Below are 23,233 nucleotides of genomic sequence, written 5' to 3' on the forward strand. Positions count from 1 at the left end.
GCTGAGTTCCTTTGTTCCAATAGAAGTGAAAATTCCATCTCTTAAGAAAACCAATCAACAATAATTGTGGTGTTTATTAAATGTTTATTGTGTTCTAACTCTGGGGTAGTTACAAGGTTACCCACACACTTCAATTATAAATTCCTAATCCACGTTTTTTCACTAGACAATTGAACCCCAACTGATTCCAGTGCTGGACTGGAGATTCTGACCATGCCAGACCCCACTGCACCTGCAGACTTGCTACTGGGGAAGAGCAGAGAAATCCTTCACGAGATAGCTTTTTTAGCCATTGTGTTTGATTAGACCCTTGCACCCTGGATAGAGAACTATTTTTTAAGGACATTTTATGGTGGCAGAGGTTACCGAGAAGTCTTGGGGGTGCTGGGGAATAGCCGGTGAAGAGATATGACATGTAAGATGGAGGGAGATGGTGCAGAGCTTTGAAGCTAACGGCAGGGAGTTTCCATTTATTGCAGAAGGAGAAGGATAACCACTGGAGATTTTTGAGGTGTGAGGAGATGTGTGCTGAGTGGTGCTGAAAAAGGATGATCCATGTAGCAGTGTAGAGAATGGGCTGGAGAGGTGGAGAGCAAGAAGCAGGGAGAGCAGTGATGAGGCTGATACCTGATGTAGTCTTGCTGGGCTAGGATTGCAGGCTTAGACCGGCGAGGATGGAGAGGAAAGGGTGGATTCTGGAAATGTGGAAGAAAACCTGACAGGATTTAGAAAGAGAATGATGTGAGAATTGAAAGGGAATGAGGAATTCAAGGATCATGCCAAAGAGGCCAGCTTCTGAGAACAGGGAGGGGGCGTAGAACTGGTGGCAGAGAGAGGAAAGTTTGGAGTAGAACAATTAGGAAGAGATGGAGAAGGAGGGGCTTGACAAAGGAAGGTGAGGCTCTCAGTTTTGAACACGTTGAACGTGCAGGTAGGACATTCAAGTGGAGCTGTCTTAGGGCCAAGAGGAAATGTGGAATTGGAACCCAAGAATAGAACCAACATTAGAATGCTGCTTGGAGTAGACAGCATGGCTTCGGGGAAAAACCATGGGCCTGTAAGTCAGAGGTGGGAGGTCAGGGTTAGAGAGAGAGAACTGGGAGTCATCCTCATAGTAGCCTTCCCTGATTAAGCCTTCTTTTCCCTGACTCCCTCTCTCTTCTGCATCATCTGTGCACTTGGGTTTGGTACTTTTAGGAGCATCATATACACCTCACCCTCAACCCTGCAGCATGTACATATACATAATCGTTTTATGTATATAAAGATCTATCTTCCCCTCTCGACTGCAAACTTGTTATGGGCAGAGAATGTGTCCACGAACTCTGTTGTATTGTACTCTACCCAGCGTACACGTCCCTGCACAGAGTATGTGCTCAATAAATACTGATGATGGATTTATTCATTGATCGAGGTGGTAAATAAAGCCACATGAATACATAGATGTCTCTAACGAGTAAGTACAGAATGCACTAAGTAGGCATCCAGAGCAGAACCTGAGGGACACTGACAACCAGCAGATGAGAGGGGAAAGAGCTGCCAACAACCAAAACAAAGGGATTACAGTCTCTGGAAGAAGTCATATTTCCTACTATGAATTTTCTCAGGGCCCCTTTCATGTCCTTGTTCCTCAGGCTGTAGATGAAAGGGTTCAGCATGGGGGTCACCATTGAGTACATCACGGATGCTACAGAGTCTTTCCTGGCCATGTGGGTGGACCGGGGGCTGAAGTAGACCCAAAGGGAAGTGCCATAGAACAAGGAGACCACAGACAGATGAGAGCCACAGGTGGAGAAGGCTTTAAACCTTCCCCCGGCAGATTGGATTCTTAAAATAGTGGAGAAAATCCGATTGTAAGAGAACAGAAGGCCCATGAGGGGACCTAGCCCTAACAGAGCAGCAAGAACAAAGAGTAATATTTCATTGATGAGTGGATCAGTGCAAGAAAGGTTTATGATATGGATAGGTGCACAGAAGAAGTGATGGATTCTATTGTCTGCACAGAAGGATATTCGAAGCACCATTAAAATATGTGTCAGAGCATGGAGACTGCTGATAATCCAGGACCCAGCTACCATCAGGGCACAGAGCCGTGGGCCCATGATGGTTGTGTAGTGGAGTGGGTGGCATATAGCCACATAGCGGTCATAAGCCATTCCAGTGAGAAGAAAGTGGTCCAGAGTTCTGAACAGAATGAAGAAATATATTTGTGCTAGGCACCCAGCGTACGATATGGATTTATAGTGGGTCTGAATGTTGATCAGCATCTTGGGGACTGTGGTGGACAGGAAACAGAAGTCGGACCTGGATAGGTTGGTGAGGAAGAAGTACATGGGGGTGTGCAGGTGCAGGTCAGATCTGATGGCCAGGATGATGAGCAGGCTCCCCAGGAACCCGAGCAGGTACACCAGAGGAACAGAATGAAGAGGAGCTGCTGCTGCTCTGCCCGGTCGGACAGTCCCAGGAGGAGGAATTCTGAGATGCTGGTTTGGTTTCCCCTGTCCATGCAGCCGGAGATTCTGCTGGGGGAGATGTGGCAGGAGAATGGGATGGAGGAGCAATCACATCCTGGTTCAGACTCAGTCTAGACTTTATGTAGTTCAATGTGTTATTGCCGGGGCAGGGTAAATAGTGGAGAGACCCCTGCTACTCGATTTCATACATTTCCTCGCTTTATTGGAAATGAGGCTGGGAGGGCTGTGTTCTGGCTGCAGTATTTACTCATCTGAGATTCTCCTGCTCACACTCTCCAGCCTTCCTGGGGTCCTGGGTCAACCATTCTGGGCCCGCAGTTGTGTCAACACTAGGTGAAGCGGGTTCTATTACTGCCCCATCCCCAGGCACAGAATTGGGCTCTCAGGCCGGCTGATTCTCATTCTCCATGGAACACCCCATCATCAGTGGCCCCTCAGGCTTCTCCTCACCTGAATGAACAATTCCCGTTTCTTCAGACACCCCATTCCCAGACATTTTTCCATCATCACCTCTCCCTCCGGAGCCTTCTCCATGGAATCTCATCCCACTTCTCAGGTCAAGCCTACTCAGTACTAAGGAAACAAATTGTGCCTTGCTCATTTTGGTGTCAAAACAATATTGCTGGGTCCTGTTGATGGACTTTACAGTGCTCGCAGCTGCCCTGCACCCTACCCCTAGCAAATGCCCCCCAACTCCTTATGCCTTCTTAATGAGTTTATTTTTGCTTTCTTTTAAAGCCCAACATATTTGTTTCTGCCACGCTCAGTTCCAGCCCTTGCTCCCAGTCTTGTTTGTCTTCCACATTTCTGGACTTCCCATAAGAATGAGGGTTCTGGCATCTGCAGGCGGGGGGCGGGGGTCCAATGGCAAGAGTAGTCTCCTCACAACCCACCAAACAATTTGAGGAGTGAATCCAGATCTCTACCAAGAGTGGAGGGTGGGCCATCCATGTGGCCGGGGCCCCAGTAGAGGGAAGCTACGGTCTGTGATGAGCCGCTGGCTGGCCAGGTGAGTCTTCTTCCTCTCCCCACCATGATGAAAATAAAGCCCATACCACCTGGGAACCTCTGGGAAAGACTGCAGGCATTTGTACTCTAGTACTCTTGATTGGAGAGGAGAAAATCTAGATAATTCCCCCCGCCCCCAAGTGCTGTTTTAGCTATTTGTTAAATTTTGATAATTTGGGGGCTTAAATTATCAAATGGTTCTTATTTTGGATTGCAATTTACTGTTGTTCTTTTTGTTCTGTGGGTCTCTCTTTCCTTACCTATTGGGGTCAGGGTCCAGACAACTGAGACCGTGTCTTGTGTTTGTCTGGAGGGCAGAGATTATGCCTGCCTACCCTCTTCTGCTGTGCTTTCTTAGGAACTTAGTACCTGGCTCTACACACAAGTGGTCAATAAATACCAGTGATTAAATACCAGGGCTTAGTATGAGGTAAGTGCTCAACAATAATACTAATGAAAATGGCCTGAAAATGGCTGTTGTGATTGCTGTCTTTACATCCTCTAGAAACCCTTGATGACAGGTAAACATATCCCCCTCTTCTCCCTGATCTGGCAGGAAAACCCACCTAATTAACCCCTCCGAGGTCCAGGCAGTAAACTCTCCCCCATCCATGAATCCATTGCTAAGCCTAGGCATTTCCCGTGTTTAAACACTGCAGGTTGAAATCCGCGTCAGGGAGTATGAAGGAGTTCTAGCTGGCTTGGAGGGTTTCTAGGCGATTGGAGCCATGAAACTCTGTTGGGAGGTTCTGGTCCACCTTGGCTGATCCATGCTGATCATACCCCCAGCCCAACTTTCTCCAGCCCCACAGTCCTGAGGGCCAGCCCTTCTTCTGGAGCAATCCTAGTATCCAGCGGTCTTCACCTGTGATGGCCAGTTGACCAGTTAGGTCTTTGAAGCCATCCTGTCACTTCAAACCTGTCCCACCCCACTTCCCCTGCAAATCCTCACCTTGCTTTGCCCCTGATTCCTTTTTTAAAAGATGGTATTTGTCAAGTTCTTACTATTTTCTAGGCACTGTACTGAGCCCTGGGGTAGATGCATGGCAATCATGTTGACACTTTCCATGTCCCACATGGGGCTCATAGTCATAGTTCACATTTCACAGATGAGGTAAATGAGGCACGGAGAAGTTCAATGACTTGCCCAAGGTCGCAGGGAAGACCAGTGGCAGAGCTGGGTCTAGAACCCAGGTCATATTTACTCCCAGGCCTGAGTTTTCTCCACTGGGCTAAGCTGCTTCTCAAGATAAAAATTTGTCATCCATGATCTCATCTGGGACACCAGCCATCTATTTCACTCAACCCATCATCATCATCATCAATCTATTTATTGAGCTCTTACTGTGTGCAGAGCACTGTACTAAGCGCTTGGGGAGTACAAGTTGGCAACATATAGAGACAGTCGCTACCCAACAGTGGACTCACAGTCTAAAAGTCACAAACCCAGGTGGATGGACCGTTTTTATGGTTTGTTCTAAGCACTTAATATGTGCTAGACGCACTGTACTAAGCAGCGTGGCTCAATGGAAAGAGCACGGGCTTGACTGTCAGAGGTCATGGGTTCTAATCTCGGCTCTGCCACTTGCCAGCTGTGTGACTTTGGGAAAGTCCCTTAACTTCTCCGTGCCTCAGTTACCTCATATGTAAAATGGGCATTAAGAATGCGTGCTCCACGTGGTACAACCTCATTACCTTGTATCCCCCCAGTTCTTAGAACACTGCTTAGCACATAGTAAGCGCTTAACAAATACCATCATCATCATCGTCACTGTAATAGACCCAAGTTAATGAGGTTGGATGCAGTCCATGTCTCACATGGCACTCTCAGTCAATCCCCATTTTACAGGAAAGGCACAGGGAAGGGAAGTGACTTGGCCAATGTCACACAGCAGACAAGTGGCAGGAGCTGGGAACAGAACCCAGTCCTTCTGACTCCCAGGTCCATGCTCTATCCACTAGGTCACACTGCTTCTCAAGATCTCTCCCAGGAATGGTGGGTCTTAGATTCTTGTCTTACCGGATGACTTAGAGGGAAAATTAAGGATATTAGATGACTTATCCCTAACCATTTGCATGATATTAAGGAGAGTTACTGTGACCAGTTGGCCAGTGGTCAGGGACGGGGGTCATGGCTTCACTTCCCACCCGGCAGCCCTGGCCACCTTTGCCATCACCAGGATGATGAGGCCACCGACCCCACTCTCAGGATGCCCCAATCCTGTGGCTTACCATCAAGGAGGTGGGTTGAGACATGCTTTAGTCCCAGTATCGGAGTAGCGTGAAGGCTGAAGTTCTCCTGTCAGGGGTTGGTAACAGGTGCGGGTGTTCCCATGGGCTGGCTCGGGGGGATCGTACCTTAATTGTGCAGGTTGTCTTGAGGTCAGTCGGGCAATGTACTTTTCATATGCCGTCTAACTCCTCTGTACCCTCAGGGGATGAGCCTTGTGGTAGGGAATTCCTCCTAGAACAATTGATGTGGCTGTGTGGGAAGAGGAATAAAAGAAATTCAGGGTCCCAGGCAGGAACGCTGCATCCTCACTCAAGGTGGCAGTGCGGATGGGAAAGGGGCTCATGGCAGGACTATTTGCAAGAGCCTCTGGGCCCTTGGGACTCACACTCCATGGCTCCCTGAGCTCCTTGTTAGATGTGAATGAACACTCAGCTTCTGGTTCCTGTCCTGGCCCCTCCTGGTTCTACTGTGGGAGATATCTGGAGATGATAATGTAATCTTACTGGGGACAGTTTGCATTGGCTTAGTGGAAAGAGCACGGACGTAGTGGAAAGAGGTCGTGGGTTCTATTCCTGCCTCTGCCAATTATCAGCTGTGCGACTTTGGGCCAGTTACTTAACGTCTGTTGTGCCTCCGTTGCCTCATCTGTAAAATGGAGATTAAGACTGTGAGCCGCAAGTGGGACTTCCTGATTCCCTTGTATCTCCCCTAGTGTTTAGAACAGTGCTTGGCACATAGTAAGCACTTAACAAATATCATTATTCTTTCTCGACTGTAAATCTGCTGCAGGTGGGGATTTTTCTTTTATGGTATTTGTAAAGCACTTATACTATGTACGAAGTAGTGTCTTCAGCGCTGGGGGCTACAAGGTGAGGACGTTAACCCACGTGGGGCTCACAGTCTTAATCCCCACTTTACAGATGAGGTAACTGAGGGACAGAGAAGTTAAGTGGCTTGCCCAACGTCACACAGCTAAGTTGTGGAACCGAGATTTATTGCCGAATGGTACTCTTCAAGCGATTAGTTCAGTGCTCTGCATACAGTAAGTGCTCAATGAATAAGATTGAATGAATTAATGAATGAACCTTCTGGGCTCCCCTGGAAAGCCATCCCTGAAGCTCAGTGATTATATCCCCCAAGCCGACTCCTGAAAATCTCTCAGCACAGACCAAGGGGCAACCATAACCAGTCTCCTCACCCCTCTAAGGCAGGAATCTACTCAGAATCCTCCACTGCACTACCACTATAACCTCTGCCCAGGAGAGAGTGAGCCTTGGGCGTCATTCTTATTTAACAACCAGAGAAATGCCATTGCTGTCTCAGCACAATGGTGCCCAGGTCCTAGAATTCTTTCTCTGACAGTGTCTCCCTCTCCATATCTCAGAAGCACACTGTTCGCTTTCCTGGGATATACCTTCTATCATCACTAGTGCTCCCTCCAATGACCTGCCGTGAACGGATGCCTTCCTAATCCTTTGTGAACCTTCCTCTATCCCTCGTGTCTTGCCTTATGCATTTGATTCATTTCTATCCCATAGCGACGCCACAGGAACATCTCTCCCAGAAGGCCCCGCTCTCCATCTGCAATCATTCTGGTAGTGCTTCCAGAGTTTTCTTTGTCAAATTCCGGAAGTTGTTTATTGTTGCCGGCTTCTGCCCTCAACTCTCTCCTATGCCGCTGCTGCCCAGCATGGGTGAGTTTTGTCTTGTAGCAGATTGCCTTCCACTCACTAGCCACTGCCCAAAGTAGGAATGGAATGGGTAGACCTGTGCTTGACACTCCCTCCCATAGCTGAGACTGATAGATTACTGGAAACTCTCCAGATGCAACACTGAGGGGGGCCACTATCCCTCACCTTTCCATAAATCCATAACATCCATAAATTTAGTAAAATCCCATTTGAACATGTTTGATTTCTGCCTGAATTTCTTACATTTCCTTTTGCTTGTCTTTACTCTTCCTCCAGGGAGTGTCATTAGGTGTCCCCTCCTCCCAGTAGTGTGGGATTTGGTCAACAATGAGACTTTATTGCCGCTATCTCTGCCCTTCATGAACAATGACACTTCAACCATAACCTAAGTATTCATCTTTTTTGTCAGTTTCCAGCCTTTTTCACTGTTTCCCCATTTGACAAATGTTAAGTGATGGGTTTTTCAGATTTTCAGTTTCTACAAATTCTGCAATTTGTAATCGCACCTGTAATAATAATAATGATCATGGCATTATTAAGCATTTACTATGTGCTGAGCACTGTTCTAAGAGCTGGGGGGAAACAAGGTAATAAGGTTGTCCCACATAAGACTCACAGTCTTAGTCCCCATTTTACAGATGAGGTAACTGAGGCACAGAGAAGTGAAGTGACTTGCCCAAAGTCACACAGCTGACAAGTGGCAGATCTGGGATTCGAACCTATGATCTCTGACTCGCAAGCCCGTCCTCTTTCCACTGAGCCACGCTGCTTCTGTAGCCTGCTCCTTCCCAATTCTTATGATAGTTATTTCTTATAACTTACTGCAGCAAATATTTTCAGATCATGACTCTAATGTTTAGTTGTTATGGATAAAAATGCACCATGGCATCATTTTTACAAAACAATTCTGCCGTTTTCCATTTCTTTCACAGTTTAGATCATTGGTAGGGATTTGTTTTAGAAATATACCATTTTTCATTTGTCCAAAAACATTTGCAGAAAGGGAGCTGAGTTCCTTTGTTCCAATAAAAGTGAAAATTCCAACTCTTAAGAAAACCAATCAACAATAATTGTGGTGTTTAATTAAATGTTTATTACGTTCTAAACTCTGGGGTATCTACAAGGCGTATCTACAAGGTTACCCACACACCTTCAATTATACATTCCTAATCCACGTTTTTTCAATAGACAATTGAACCCCAACTGATTCCAGTGCTGCACTGGGGATTCTGCCCATGCCAGACCCCACTGCACCTGCAGCCTTGCTACTGGGAAAGAGCAGAGTAATCCTTCACGAGTTAGCTCTTTTTTAGCCATTGTGTTTGACTAGACCCTTGCACCCTGGATAGAGAATTCGTTATTTAGGACATTGTATGGTGGCTGAGGTTACTGAGAAGGCTTGGGGGTGCTGTGGAAAAGCTGGTGAAGAGAGATGACATTTAATTTGGAGGGAGATGGTGCAGAGCTTTGAAGCTAATGGCAGGGAGTTTCCCTTTATTGCAGAAGGAGTAGAATAACCGCCGGAAATTTTTGAGGTGTGAGGAGATGTGTGCTAAGTGGTGCTGAAAAAGGATTATCCATGTAGCATTGTAGGGAATGGGCTGGAGAGGTGGAGAGCTAGAGGCAGGGAGAGCAGTGATGAGGCTGATACCTGATGTAGTCTTGCTGGGCTAGGATTGCAGACTTGGGCCAGCGTGGATGGAGAAGAAAGGGTGGATTCTGGAAATGTGGAAGAAAACCTGACAGGATTTAGAAAGGGAAAGATGTCAGAATTGAAAGAGAATGAGGAATTCAAGGATCATGCCAAAGAGCAAGCTTCTGAGAACAGGGAGGGGGCGTGGAGTTTGTGGCAGAGAGAGGAACGTTTGAAGGAGAACAATTAGGAGGAGATGGAGAAGGAGGGGCTTTAAAATTGAAGGTGAGGCTCTCAGTTTTGAACACGTTGAACTTGAGGTTCCGATAGGACATTCAAGTGGAGCTGTCTTAGGGCCAAGAGGAAATGTGGGATTAGAACCCAAGAATAAAACCAAGATTAGAATGCTGCTTGGGGGAGACAGCATGGCTTCGGGGAAAAACCATGGGCCTGTAACTCAGAGGTGGGAGGTCAGGGTTAGGGAGAGAGAACTGGGAGTCATCCTCATGGTAGCCTTCCCTGATTAGGCCTTCTTTTCCCTGATCCCTCGCTCTTCTGCATCATCTGTGCACTTGGGTTTGGTACTTTTAGGAGCATGATATACACCTCACCCTCAACCCTGCAGCATGTGCATACATATCCATAATCGTTTTATGTATATAAAGATCCATTTCCCCTCTCGACTGCAAACTTGTTGTGGGAAGAGAATGTGTCCACGAACTCTGATGTATTGTACTCTACCCAGCGTACATGTCCCTGCACACAGTATGTGCTCAATAAATACCGATGATGGATTTATTCATTGATCGAGGTGGTAAATAAAGCCACATGAATACATAGTTACCTCTAAGGAGTAAGTGCAGAATGTGCTAAGTAGGCATCCAGAACAGAACCTGAGGGACACTGACAACCAGCAGATGAGAGGGGAAAGAGTTGCCAACAAACAAAACGAAGGGATTACAGTCTCTGGAAGAAGTCATATTTCCTACTGATGAATTTTCTCAGCGCCCCTTTCATGTCCTTGTTCCTCAGGCTGTAGATGAAAGGGTTCATCATGGGGGTCACCACTGAGTACATTACAGATGCTATAGAGTCTTTCCTGGCCTTGTGGGTGGACCGGGGTCTGAAGTAGACCCAAACGGAAGTGCCATAGAACAAGGAGACCACAGACAGATGAGAGCCACAGGTGGAGAAGGCTTTAAACCTTCCCCCGGCTGATGGGATACTTAAAATAGTGGAGAAAATCTGATTGTAAGAGAACAGAAGGCCCGTGAGGGGACCTAGCCCTAACACAGCTGCAAGAACTAAGAGCAATATTTCATTGATGAGTGGATCAGTGCCGGAAAATTTTATGATCTGGATAGGTTCAGAGAAGAAGTGATGGATTTTATTGTCTGCACAGAAGGATATTCGAAGCACCATTAAAGTATGTGTCAGAGCATGGAGACTGCTGATAATCCAGGACCCAGCTACCATTAGGGCACAGAGCCGTGGGCCCATGATGGTGGTGTAGTGGAGTGGGTGGCATATAGCCACATAGCTGTCATAAGCCATTCAAGTGAGGTGAAAGTGGTCCAGACCTGCGAACAGAAGGAAGAAATACATTTGTGCCAGGCACCCAGCATAGGATATGGTTTTACTGTGTGTCTAAATGTTGACCAGCATCTTGGAGACTGTGGTGGACAGAAAACAGACGTCAGCCAGGGAGAGGTTGGTGAGGAAGAAGTACATGGGCGTGTGCAGGTGTGGGTCAGATCTGACGGCCAGGATGATGAGCAGGCTCCCAAGGACCCCGAGCAGGTACATCCAGAGGAACAGCATGAAGAGGAGCTGCCGCTGCCCTGCCCGGTCGAACAGTCCCAGGAGGAGGAATTCTGAGATGCCAGTTTGGTTTCCCCTGTCCATGCGGCCGGAATTTCTCCTGGGGGAGATGTGGCAGGAGAATGGGATGGAGAAGAAATCACATCCTGGTTCAGACTCAGTCTAGACTTTATGTAGTTCAATGTGTTATTGCCATGACAGGGCACGGTAAACAGTGGAGAAATCCCTTCTACTCGATTTCATAAATTTCCCCGCTTTATTGGAAATGTGGGTTGGAGGGCTGAGCTCTGGCTGGAGTATTTGTTCATCTGAGATTCTCCTGCTCAAACTCTCCAGCCTTCCTGGGGTCCTGGGTCACCTATTTCGGGGCCTGGGTGTGTGTCAACACTAGGTGAAGCGGGTTCTATTTCTGCCCCATCCCCATGCACAGAATTGGACTCTCAGTCCTGCTGCGCCTCATTCTCCATGGAACACATCATCAGAGACTTGGAGCCCATCATCAGTGGCCCCTCAGGCTTCTCCTCACCTGAATGAACGATCCCAGTTTCTTCAGACACCCCATTCCCAGACATTTCTCCATCATCACCTCTCCTTGCGGAGCCTTATCCATGGAATCTCATCCCACTTCTCAGGTCAAGCCTACTCAGTGCTAAGGAGACAAATTGTGCCTTGCTCATTTTGGTGCCAAAAGAATATTCCTGGGTCCTGTTGATGGACTTTACAATGCTCGCAGATACCCTGCACCCTACCCTTAGCAAATGCCCCTCAACTCCTTCCTTATGCCTTCTTAATAAGTTTATTTTTGCTTTCTTTTAAAGCCCAACATGCTTGTTTCTGCCATGCTTAGTTCCAGCCCTTGCTCCCAGTCTTGTTTGTCTTCCACATTTCTGGACTTCCCATAAGAATGAGGGTTCTGGCATTTGCAGGGGGTGGTCCAATGGCTATAGTAGTCTCCTCAAAACCCACCCAACAATTTGCAGAGTGAAGCCAGATCTCTATCAAGAGTGGAGGGTGGGCCATCCATGCGGCCGGGGTCCCCTATAGAGGGAAGCTACGGTCTGTGATGAGCCGCTGGCTGGCCAGGTGAGTCTTCTTCCTCTACCCGCCATGATGAAACTAAAGCCCATACTACCTAGGAACCGCTGGGAAAGACTGCAGGCATTTGTATTCTAGTACTCTTGATTGGAGAGGAGAAAATCTTGATAATTCCCCCGCCCCCAAGTGCTGTTTTAGCTATCTGTTAAATTTTGATAATTTGGGGACTTAAATCGTCAAATGGCTATTATTTTGGATAGTAATTTACTGTTGTTCTTTTTCTCTTTTGGGTCTCTCTTCCCTTACCTAGTGGGGTCAGGGTCCAGAGAACTGGGACTGTGTCTTATATTTGTCTTGAGGGCAGAGATTATGTCTGCCTACCCTCTTCTACTGTGCTTTCCCAGAGGCTTAGTACAGCACTCTACACACAAGTGTTCAATAGATACCAGTAATTAAATACCAAGGGTTAGTATGAGGTAAGTGCTCAACAATAACACTAATATAATCCTGAAAACGGCTGTCATGGTGTGATTGCTGCTTTTAAATCCTCTAGAAATCCGTGATGATAGGTAAACATATCCCCCTCTTCTCCCTGCTCTAGGAGGAAAACCCACCTAATTAACTCCTCCAAGGTCCAGGCAGTAAACTCTCCCCCATCCCTGAATCAATTGTTAAGCCTAAGCATTTCTTGGGTTTAAATACCGCAGGTTGAAATCCGTGTCAGGGAGTATGAAGAAGTTCTAGTTGGCTCGGAGGGATTCTAGGTGATTGGAGCCATGAAACTCCGTTGGGAGGTTCTGGTCCAGCTTGGCTGATCCATGCTGATCATACCCCAAGCCCAACGTTCTAAAACCCCTCAGTCCTGAGGTCCAGCCCTTGTTCTGAAGCAATCCTAGTATCCAGCAGTCTTCACCTGTGATGGCCAGTTGACCAGTTAGGTCTTCGAAGCCGTCCTGTCACTTCAAACCTGTCCCACCCCACTTCCCCTGCAAATCCCTGACTTTCCCATCTCTATTGAAGGTACTACCATCCTTCCCGTCTCACAAGCCCGCAACCTTGGTGTCATCCTCGACTCCGCTCTCTCATTCACCCCTCACATTCAAGCCGTCACCAAAACCTGCCGGTCTCAGCTCCACAACATTGCCAAGATCCGCCCTTACCTCTCCATCCATACTGCTACCCTGCTCATTCAAGCTCTCATCCTATCCCGTCTGGACTACTGCATCAGCCTTCTCTCTGATCTCCCATCCTCGTGTCTCTCTCCACTTCAATCCATACTTCATGCTGCTGCCCGGATTATCTTTGTCCTGAAACGCTCTGGGCATATTACTCCCCTCCTCAAAAATCCCCAGTGGCTGCCAATCAATCTGCGCATCAGGCAGAAACTCCTCACCCATGACTTCAAGGCTCTCCATCACCTCGCCCCCTCCTACCTCACCTCCCTTCTCTCCTTCTACAGCCTACCCCGCACCCTCCACTCCTCTGCCGCTAATCTCCTCACCGTGCCTCGTTCTCACCTGTCCCACCATCGACCCCCGGCCCACGTCATTCCCCGGGCCTGGAATGCCCTCCCTCTGCCCATCCGCCAAGCTAGCTCTCTTCCTCCCTTCAAGGCCCTGCTGAGAGCTCATCTCCTCCAGGAGGCCTTCCCAGACTGAGCCCCTTCCTTCCTCTCCCCCTCGTCCCCCTCTCCATCCCCCCATCTTACCTCCTTCCCTTCCCCACAGCACCTGTATATATGTATATATGTTTGTACATATTTATTACTCCATTTATTTATTTATTTATTTTACTTGTACATATCTATTCTATTTATTTTATTTTGTTAGTATGTTTGGTTTTGTTCCCTATCTCCCCCTTTTAGACTGTGAGCCCACAGTTGGGTAGGGACTGTCTCTATATGTTGCCAATTTGTACTTCCCAAGCGCTTAGTACACTGCTCTGCACATAGTAAGCGCTCAATAAATACAGTTGATTGATTGATTGATTGCTTTGCCCCTGACTCGTTTTTAAAAAATGGTATTATGTTCTTACCATTTTCCAAGTGCTGTACTGAGCCTTGGGGTAGATGCATGGCAATCACGTTGACACTTTCCATGTCCCACGTGGGGCTCATAGTCATAGTTCACATTTCACAGATGAGGTAAATGAGGCACGGAGAAGGTCAATGACTTGCCCAAGGTCACAGGGAAGACGAGTGGCAGAGCTGGGTCTAGAACCCAGATACTATATACTCCCAGGCCCGAGTTCTCTCCACTGGGCCAAGCTGCTTCTCAAGATAAAAATTTGTCATCCATGATCTCACCTGGGACACCAGTCATCTAGTTCACTCAACCCAGGTGGATGGACAGTTTTTATGGTTTTCTTTAAGCACTTAATATGTGCCAGATGCACTGTACTAAGCAGCGTCTCTCAATGGAAAGAGCACGGGCTTGACTGTCAGAGGTCATGGGTTCCAATCACGGCTCTGGCACTTGCTAGCTGTGTGACTTTGGGAAAGTTCCATAAGTTTTCCGTGCTTCAGTTCCCTCATCTGTGAAGTGGAGACTAAGACTGCGAGCTCCACGTGGTACAACCTCATTACCTTGTATCCCCTAGCGCTTAGAACAGTGCTTAGCACATAGTAAGCGCTTAACAAATACCATCATCATCATCGTCACTGCAATAGATCCAAGTTATTCAGGTTGGACGCAGTCCATGTCCCACATGGCACTGTCAGTCAATCCCCATTTTACAGGAAAGGCACAGGGAAGTGAAGTGACTGGGCCAATGTCACACAGCAAACAAGTGGCAGGAGCTGGGAACAGAACCCAGTCGTTCTGAATCCCAGGTCCATGCTCTATCCACTAGGCCACACTGCTTCTCAAGATCTCACCCAGGAATGGTGGGTCTTAGATTCTTGTCTTACGGGATGACCTAGAGGGAAAATTAAGGATATTAGATGAGGTATCCCTAATCATTTATGTGATATTAAGGAGAGTAGCTGTTACCAGTTGGCCAGTGGTCCATTGGGCATAGGGCCCACAGCTGCAGGATAAGTGATACCAGCAAGATAGTGTATACAACCTGCATCGGATGGTCTTTGACAGACTGCTTGGTCATCTCGGGAACTAATTGTTCATTCTTGGAAGAGTCCTCCAGCGACCCACTCTTTTCATCACCCAAAGGAGGAACTCCCTTCTGAGGGTTCCCGCAGACTATCAGCAAGTCTAACTAAGGATCTCTCAAAAATGGTTCAAACCTATGATCATAAAAAGAAGGAGGACCTAGGACTGGAGGCATCACCAGAACATAGAAATTTCCTCTCCAGGATTCATTAAAAGAAGGGAGGGACTTCCTCTGTGTGCAGGGCAGCAACTGGGAAGACTTTCAGAGGGGGTGCTTTAGAATATAAAAGGCACAACTAGTTGCTGCAAAAGTATGTATTTATCTGTTTGTACCAGGATTGTGCACCTTGTTATGTGGGATCCAGTGGGATGTTTTAATAAAGAGGACCAGTTATTCACTGAGATCTTGGGGTATAGTGTCTGCAGTAATGGCTATGGAATGAGAAACACAGTGTCCTGTTCCCTGAAAGGGTCAGTGAAAATAGTAATGATTCATTCATTCAATCAGATTTATTGAGCGCTTATTGTATGCAGAGCACTTTACTAAGCATTTGGAAAGTAAATTTGGCAATAGATAAAGAGAATCCCTACCCAACAACGGGCTCACAGCCTGAAAGCAGGAGACAGACAACAAAACAAAAAAAAGTAGACAGGCATCAATACCATCAATATAGATAATTAGAACTATAGATAATATTTAGTATTATATTATTAATAAAAGAAATATAGTAATAATTATGTACAAATATAACAAGTGCTGTGGGGAGGGGAAGGGGGTAGAGCAGAGGGATGGAGTAGGGGTGGTGGGGAGGGGAGTAGGAGCAGAGGAAAAGGGGGGCTCAGTCTGGGAAGGCATCCTGGAGGAGGTGAGTTCACAGTAGGGCTTTGAAGAGGGGAAGAGTGTTAGTTTGATTAATTAATTAATACTTAATAATGGCATTTGTTAAGTGCTTACTATGTGCGAAGCACTGTTCTAAGCGCTGAGCACTGTTCTAAGTGCTGTTGTAAGTTTGATGCGAGTAGGGAGGTCATATCTAACTTTCAGAATGCCCCGATATTGTGGCTTTTAGACTCCTGTGGACCCCCTGGGGAAGGGGGCTGGGATGTACTTGTAGCCACAATATTGGATCAGAGTGAAGGCTAAGGTTCTCCCATCGTAACTGGAAAGAGGCATGGGTGCTCCTGTGTGCTGGGATGGGGGGGTCGTTCCCTACCTGTGCAGGTCGTCTTGGGGTCAGTCGGGCAATGAAGGCTGTCTGCACCGTCTTCCTCCTTTGTCCCTTCGGATGATGGACCTTGTGGTGGGGAACTCGTCCTGGAACAATCAGTGTAGCTGAGGGGGAAGCGGGACGGGGGGCTATGGAGCTCCAAGCAGAAACGCTGCGTCCTCAAACACAGGTGCAGTTGCGGTGTAATTGGGGCTTATGGCAGGACTATTTGCAGGAGTCTCTGGTCCCTCAGGCCCCACAGTTTATGGCTCCTCCAGCTCCGTGTGAGAGACACACAAACTCTCAGTGCCTGGTCTCCCTGCTGGGCTTTGTTTAGGGAGATGTCCCAGGAGATTTTCTTTTTTAAGTGGTATTTAAGTGCTTACCATGTGCCAGGCACTGTACTAAGTGTGGAGTAGATACAAGATAATCGGGATGGACACAATCCCGTTTCGCAAGGGACTCACAATCCTAATCTCCATTTAATAGAGGAGGTAAATGAGGCCCAGAAAAGTGAAGTGACTTGCCCATGGCTACACAGCAGAGAAGTGTCAGAAGCAGGATTAGAACCCTGGTCTTCCAACTCCCAGGCCCATACTAGGTCCACCAGGCCATGCTGCTTCCCTAATAATAATGGCATAGGTTATGTGCCAAGCATTGTACTAAGGGCTGGGGCAGATATAAGATGATTAAGTCTCACGTAGGACTCACAGTCTCAGTAAGAGGGGGAACAGGTACGGAATCCCCATTTTACAGATAAGGCCCTGAAGCACAGAAAAGTTGAGTGACTTTTCCCGAAGTCACACAGCAGACAAGTGGTGATCTGGGATAAGAGCCCAGTTTCTCTGACTCCCATGTCCCTGATCTTTCCACTAGGCCACACTGCTTCTCTGGTCAACAGAATATTGGTGACCATAAAGGAGGATGGTAAACTCTCACTAGGAATGTGAGAGTTTGACCCCCTCCTCCAAAAAAAAAACAAAGCAAAACCAAATTGTACATGATAAAAAGTATGTGAGGTTCGAGAGCTGGCTTAACTTTCTCAGGAAAATAAGCTTCAGGTGAATCAGCATGTCAGAGTCCTCGAGAGAAGACACTTTTCCTGTTGAATGCATTTCTCAGGGCCATTTTCATGTTCTTGTTCCTCAGGCTGTAGATGAAGGGATTCATTGTGGGGATGACCACTGTGTACAGCACAGATGCTATCGAGCCCTTACTGAATGTTTGGGTAGATGTTGGACAAATGTAGGTCCCAAGAGAGGTGCTCTAGTAAAAGGAGACCACAGACAGGTGAGAACCACAAGTGCTGAAGGCTTTCCGCCTACCCCCTGCAGATGGGATTCTCAATGTGTTGGAGATGATGCAAACATAATAGAACAGGAGGCCGGCGATTGGACATACCCCAATCACTACTGCAGAGACAAACACGATTACTTCATTGATGAAAAGGCTAGAACAGGAAAGTTTTAGGATCTGGTAAAGTTCACAGAAGAAGTGAAGAATTTCCCAATTGGTACAGAAGGATAAGCGAACCACCCATAAATAGGGTGTGTGTCAGGGCATGGAGGGAACTGAAGATCCAGGATCCAGCAACCACCAGGGTACAGAGCCGTGGGCTCATGATGGTGGTGTAGTGGAGGGGGTGACATATGGCCTCGTAACGGTCATATGACATTCCAGTGAGGAGAAAATGGTCCAGACTTGCAAACAGAATGAAGAAGTAAATTTCTGCCTGGCAGCCAGCGTAGGATATGGATTTGTCGTGGGTCTGAATGTTGACCAGCATCTTGGGGAGCGTGGTGAACAGGAAGCAGATGTCAGCCAGGGAGAGTTTAGTGAGGAAGAAGTACATGGGGGTGTGCAGGTGTGGGTCAGAGCTGACGGCTAGGACGATGAGCAGGCTCCCCAGAATCCCAAGCAGGTACAACCAGAGGAACAGCACGAAGGGGAGCTGCTGCTGCTCTGCCTGGTTGGACAGTCCCAGGAGGAGGAATTCGGAGATGCCAGTTTGGTTTCCCCTCTCCATGGGCCTGGAGGATCTGCTGGGGGAGATGCGACAGGAGAATGGGATGGTGGAGCAATCACATCCTGGTTCAGACTCAGTCTACGTTTTATGCAGTTTAATGTGTGAGTTCCAGGGCGGGGAAGGGTAAACATTGGAGAGACACCTGCTGCTCGATTTCAGACATCTCCCCAGCTTTATTGGGAATGTGGGTGGGAGGGCTGGGGTCTGGCTGGAGTATCTGTTCATCTGAGATTCTTCTGCTCACACTCTCCAGCCTTCCTGAGGTCCTGGGTCCACCCTTCCCAGGCCTGTGTGTGCACAAGGTGCAGCGGGTTCTATTTCTGCCCCACCCCCAGGCACAGCACTGGGCTCTCCTGGTCCGGCTATTCCTCATTCTTAGAAACTCGGAGCCCATCCTCAGTGGCCCTTCAGGCTTCTCCTCACCGGATTGAACAATCCCAGTTTCTTCAGACACCCCAATTCCGTGACATTTCTCCATCATCACTACTCTCTCCTGAGCTTTCTTCATGGAATCTCATCCCAATTTTCAGGCCAAGCTTATTCATTAGTAAGGAGAAAAAGTGTGCCTTGCTCATTTTGGTGCTAAATGAATATTTCTGGGTCCTGTTGATGGACTTTACGGTGCTGGCAGCTGTTCTGCACCCTACCCTTAGCAAATGCCCCCCAACTCCTTCCTTATGCCTTCTTATAAGTTTATTTTTGCTTTCTTTTTAAACCCATCACATTAGTTTTTGCAAGGCTCATCCCACTCCTCACTCCCAGTCTTATTTGTCTTCCTCGTGTCTATAGTTCCCATACGAATGAGGGTTGTGGTGTCTGCAGGGGGTCGTACAATGGGTAGTGTAGTCTTCCCTCCACCCACCAACAATTACAGGAGTGAAGTTAGATCTCTTTCGTGAGTGGAGGGTGGGCCATCCATGTGGCCGGGGTCTCCATAAGAGGGAAGCTCCGGTCTGTGATGTGCCGCTGCCTGGTCAGGGGAGTCTTCTTCCTCTCCCCCACAGTATGGAAGTAAAGCCCATAACCCCCTAGGTAACACTGGGAAAGACTGCAGGCTATTGTATTCTAGTACTCTTGATTGGAGAGGAGAGAATCTTGATAATTACCCCCCGCCCCGCCCTGTGCTGTTTTTACTATTTGTTTAAATGTTGATAATTTGGGAAATTAAATATTCATTTGGCTCTAATTTTGGATTGTTATTTACTGTTGTTCTTTTTCTTTTATGTGTCTATCTTCCTTCACTTAGTGGGGTCAGGGTCCAGAGAATTGAGACCGTGTCTTGTATTTTTCTTGAAGGCAGAGATTATGACTGCCTACCCTCTTCTGCTGTGCTTTCCCAGGAGCTTAGTACAGTGTTCTACACACAAGTGTTCAATAAATACCAGTGATTAAATGCTAGGGCTTAGTATGTGGTAGGTACTCAACAATAACACTAATACAATAATGAAAACGGCGGTTATGCTGTGATTTCCACTTTTAAATCCTCTAGAAACCCTTGATGACAGGTAAACATACCCCCTCTTCTCCCTGCTCTAGCAGGAAACCCCACCTAATTAACCCCTCCAAGGTCCAGGCAGTAAACCCTTCCCCATCCCTGAATCCACTGTTAAGCCTAGGCATTTTCCAGGTTTAAATACTGCAGGTTGTAATTCATGTCAGGGGATATGAAGGAGAGATAGTTGGTTGGGAGGGATTCTAGGCGATTGGAGCCATGAAACTCTTTTGGGAGGTTTTAGTCCACCTTGGCTGATTCATGCTGATCATGCTGATCAGAGAAGCAGCGTGGCTCAGTGGAAAGTGCACGGGCTTTGGAGTCAGAGGTCATGGGTTCAAATCCCCATTCCACCACTTGTCAGCTGTGTGACTTTGGGCAAGTCACTTCACTTCTCTGGGGCTCAGTTCCCTCATCTGTTAAAAGGGGATTAAGACTGTGAGCCCCACGTGGGACAACCTGATCATCTTGTAATTTCCCCAGCACTTAGAACAGTGATTTGCACATAGTAAGTGCTTCATAAATTACATTATTATTATTATACCCCCAGCTCAACTTTCTCCAGCCCCACAGTCATGAGGACCAGCCCTTCGTCTGGAGCAATCCTAGTATCCAGCAGTCTTCACCTGTAATGGCCCTTGACCAGTTAGGTCTTCAAAGGTGTCCTCTCACTCCAAGACCTGTTCCACCCCACTTCCCCTGCAAATCATCACCTTGCTTTGCCCCTGACTCTATTTTAAAAATGGTAATTGTTAAGTTCTTACTATTTGCCAGGCACTGTCCTAAGCCCTGGGAAGATGCATGACAATCAGGTTGACACTTTCCATGTCCCACGTTGGGCTCACAGTCATAGTTCACATTTTACAGATGAGGTAAGTGAGGCACGGAGAATTTCAATGACTTGCCCAAGGTCACAGGGCAGACAAGTGGCAGAGCTGGGACTAGAATCCAGGTCCTACTGTCTCCCAGGCCCATGCTCTATCCACAGGGCCAAGTTGCTTCTCAGGATGAAAATTTGGCATCCATGATCTCATCTGAGATCCCAGCCATCTACTTCACTCAAACAACGTGAATGGACCATTTTTCATGGTATCTGTTATGCACTTTCATTCAATCGTATTTATTGAGCGCTTACTGCGTGCAGAGCACTGTCCTAAGCACTTGGGAAGTACAAGTTGGCAACATATAGAGATGGTCCCTACCCAACAGCGGGCTCACATTTGTGCCAGGGACACTGTACTAAGCAGCATGGCTCAATGGAAAGAGCATAGGCTTGGGAGTCAGAGTTCATGAGTTCTAATAACAGCTCCAGCACTTGTCAGCTGTGTGACTCAAGGCAAGTCACTTAACTTCTCTGTGCCTCAGTTCCCTCATCTTTCAAATGGGGATTAAGACTGTGAGCCCCACCTGGAACACCCCGATCACCTTGTATCCCCCACGGCGCTTAGAAAAGTGTTTGGCACATAGTAAGTGCTCAACAAATACCGTCATCATCATTACTGCAGTAGATCCAAGTTAATCCAGTTGGACGCAGTCCGCATCCCACATGGCACTCTCAGTCAATCCCCATTTTACAGGGAAGGCACAGGGAAGTGAAGTGACTTACCCAATGTCACATAGCAGACAAATGGGGGGAGCTGGGATTAGAACCCAGGTCCTTCTGTCTCCCAGGTCCATGCTCTATCTAGTAGACCACACTGCTTCTCAAGATCTCACCCAGGAATACTCGGTCTTAGATTCTGGTCCTACTTGATGACTTAGAAGGAAAATTAGGGATGTTAGACGATGCATCCGTAACCGTTAAGATGATATTAAGGAGAGTAACTGTTACCAGAGGGCCAGTGGTCCACTGGGTACATGGTGGAGAGCTACAGGATGAGTGATACCAGCAAGATAGTGCGTAGAGCCTGCATCGGATGGTCTATGACAAACTGCTTGGTCATCTCGGGAACTAATTGTTCATACTTGGAAGAGTCCTCCAGAGACCTACTCTTTTCATCACCTAAAGGAGGAACTTCTCCTTGAGGGTTCCCACATACCATCATCCAGGGTAACTAAGGAGCTCTCAAAAACGGCTCGCACTTATGATCATTAAAAGAAGGAGAAATTAGGACTGTATGCATCACCAAAAAATAGGATTTCCTCTCCAGGATTTATTAAAATGAGGGAGGGACTTCTTCGGCGTGCACGGCAGCAACTGGGAAGATTTTTAGGTGGGGTGCCTTAGAATGTAAAAGGCACAGTTCGTTGCTGCTGAAGTGTGTGTCTGTCTGTGCTGGGATGGTGTAATAAATGTGTACAAATTTATATAAGTGTTGTGGCGAGGGAAAGGGGGTAGAGCAGAAGGAGGGAATAGGGGCGATGGGGAGGAGGAGCAGAGGAAAAGGGAGGCTCAGTCTGGGAAGGCCTCTTGGAGGAGGTGAGCTCTCAGTAGGGTTTTGAAGAAGGGAAGAGTGCTAGTTTGGGGGATGTGAGGAGGCAGGGCATTCCAGGTCAGAGTTAGGATGTGAGCCAGGGGTCGACGGTGGTATAGGCAAGAACAAGGCACAGTGAAGAGGTTAGTGGCAGAGGAGCAGAGGGTGCGGGCTGGGCTGTAGAAAGAGAGAAGGGTGAGGTAGGAGAGGGCAAGGTAATTGAGAGCTTTGAAGCCAATAGTGAGGAGTTTTTGCTCTATGTGAAGGTTGAAAGGCAACCACTGGAGATTTTTGAGGAGGGGATGACATGCCTTCAGCGTTTCTGTAGGAAGATAATCCGGGCAGCAGAGTGAAGAATAAACTGAAGCGGGGAGAGACAGGAGGATGGACGATCAGAAAGGAAGCTGATGCAGTAATCCAGGCAGGATGTGATGAGAGATTGTACCAACAATGTAGCGGTTTGGATGGAGAGGAAAGGGCAGATGTTGTCGATGTTGTGAAGGTGAGACAGGCAGCTTTTGTTGATGGATTGGACGTGTGGGATGAATGAGAGTGCGGAGTCAAGGATGACACCAAGGTTGCAGACTTGTGAGACAGGAAGGATGGTAGTGTTGTCCAAAGTAACAGGATAGTCAGAGGGAGGACAGGGTTTGGGAGGGAAGATAAGGAGCTCAGCCTTGGACATGTTGAGTTTTAGCTGGCAGGCAGACATCCAGGTGGAGAATGTCCTGAAGGCGGGGGGAGATACGAGGCTGGAGGGAGGGAGAGAGAACAGGGGAGGATATGTAGATTCGGGTGTCATCTACGTAGAGATGATAGTTGAAGCTGTGGTAGTGAATGAGTTTGACAAGGGAGTGAGTATAGATGGAGAACAGAATGGGACCAAGAACTGACCCTTGAGGAACCCTTACAGTTAGGGGATGGGAGGGGGAGGAGGAGCCCATGAAGCAGCCTGAGAATCAATGGCCAGAGAGCTAAGAGGAGAACCAGGAGAGGACGGATCCCGAGAAGGCAAGGTTGGTTAACCTTTTGAGGAGAAGGGGATGGTCGACACTGTCAAAGGCAACTGAGAGGTCGAGGATTAGGATAGA

At 47.6% G+C, this 23,233-nt stretch overlaps 1 protein-coding gene across 1 annotated transcript; it reads right to left on the reverse strand.

The window, feature by feature from the left end:
• Positions 1-774: 774 nt before the first annotated feature.
• LOC119921396 (olfactory receptor 1571-like) lies at positions 775-10,095 on the reverse strand. The gene is made up of 3 exons (XM_038741643.1): positions 10,001-10,095; positions 1,593-2,442; positions 775-795 (listed from the first exon to the last, which is right to left on the reverse strand). The coding sequence occupies exons 1-3, from the start codon at positions 10,093-10,095 to the stop codon at positions 775-777; spliced, it is 966 nt and encodes a 321-aa protein (XP_038597571.1).
• Between the last annotated feature and the right edge of the window lie 13,138 nt (positions 10,096-23,233).

Source organism: Tachyglossus aculeatus, assembly GCF_015852505.1.
Source record: "Tachyglossus aculeatus isolate mTacAcu1 chromosome 12 unlocalized genomic scaffold, mTacAcu1.pri SUPER_6_unloc_2, whole genome shotgun sequence".
Taxonomy (NCBI): Eukaryota; Metazoa; Chordata; class Mammalia; order Monotremata; family Tachyglossidae; genus Tachyglossus; species Tachyglossus aculeatus.

Coding starts and splice junctions, on each gene's coding strand:
- LOC119921396 (XM_038741643.1), bottom strand. CDS start 10,095: ATGATGAACCCTTTCATCTACAGCCTGAGGAACAAGGACATGAAAGGG. Junction 2,443..10,000: donor TATGACTTCTTCCAGAGACT/GTAATCCCTTCG, acceptor CCGACCGGGCAG/AGCAGCAGCAGCTCCTCTTC. Junction 796..1,592: donor GGGCCCTGAGAAAATTCATA/GTAGGAAATATG, acceptor CCCTGTTCTCAG/AAGCTGGCCTCTTTGGCATG.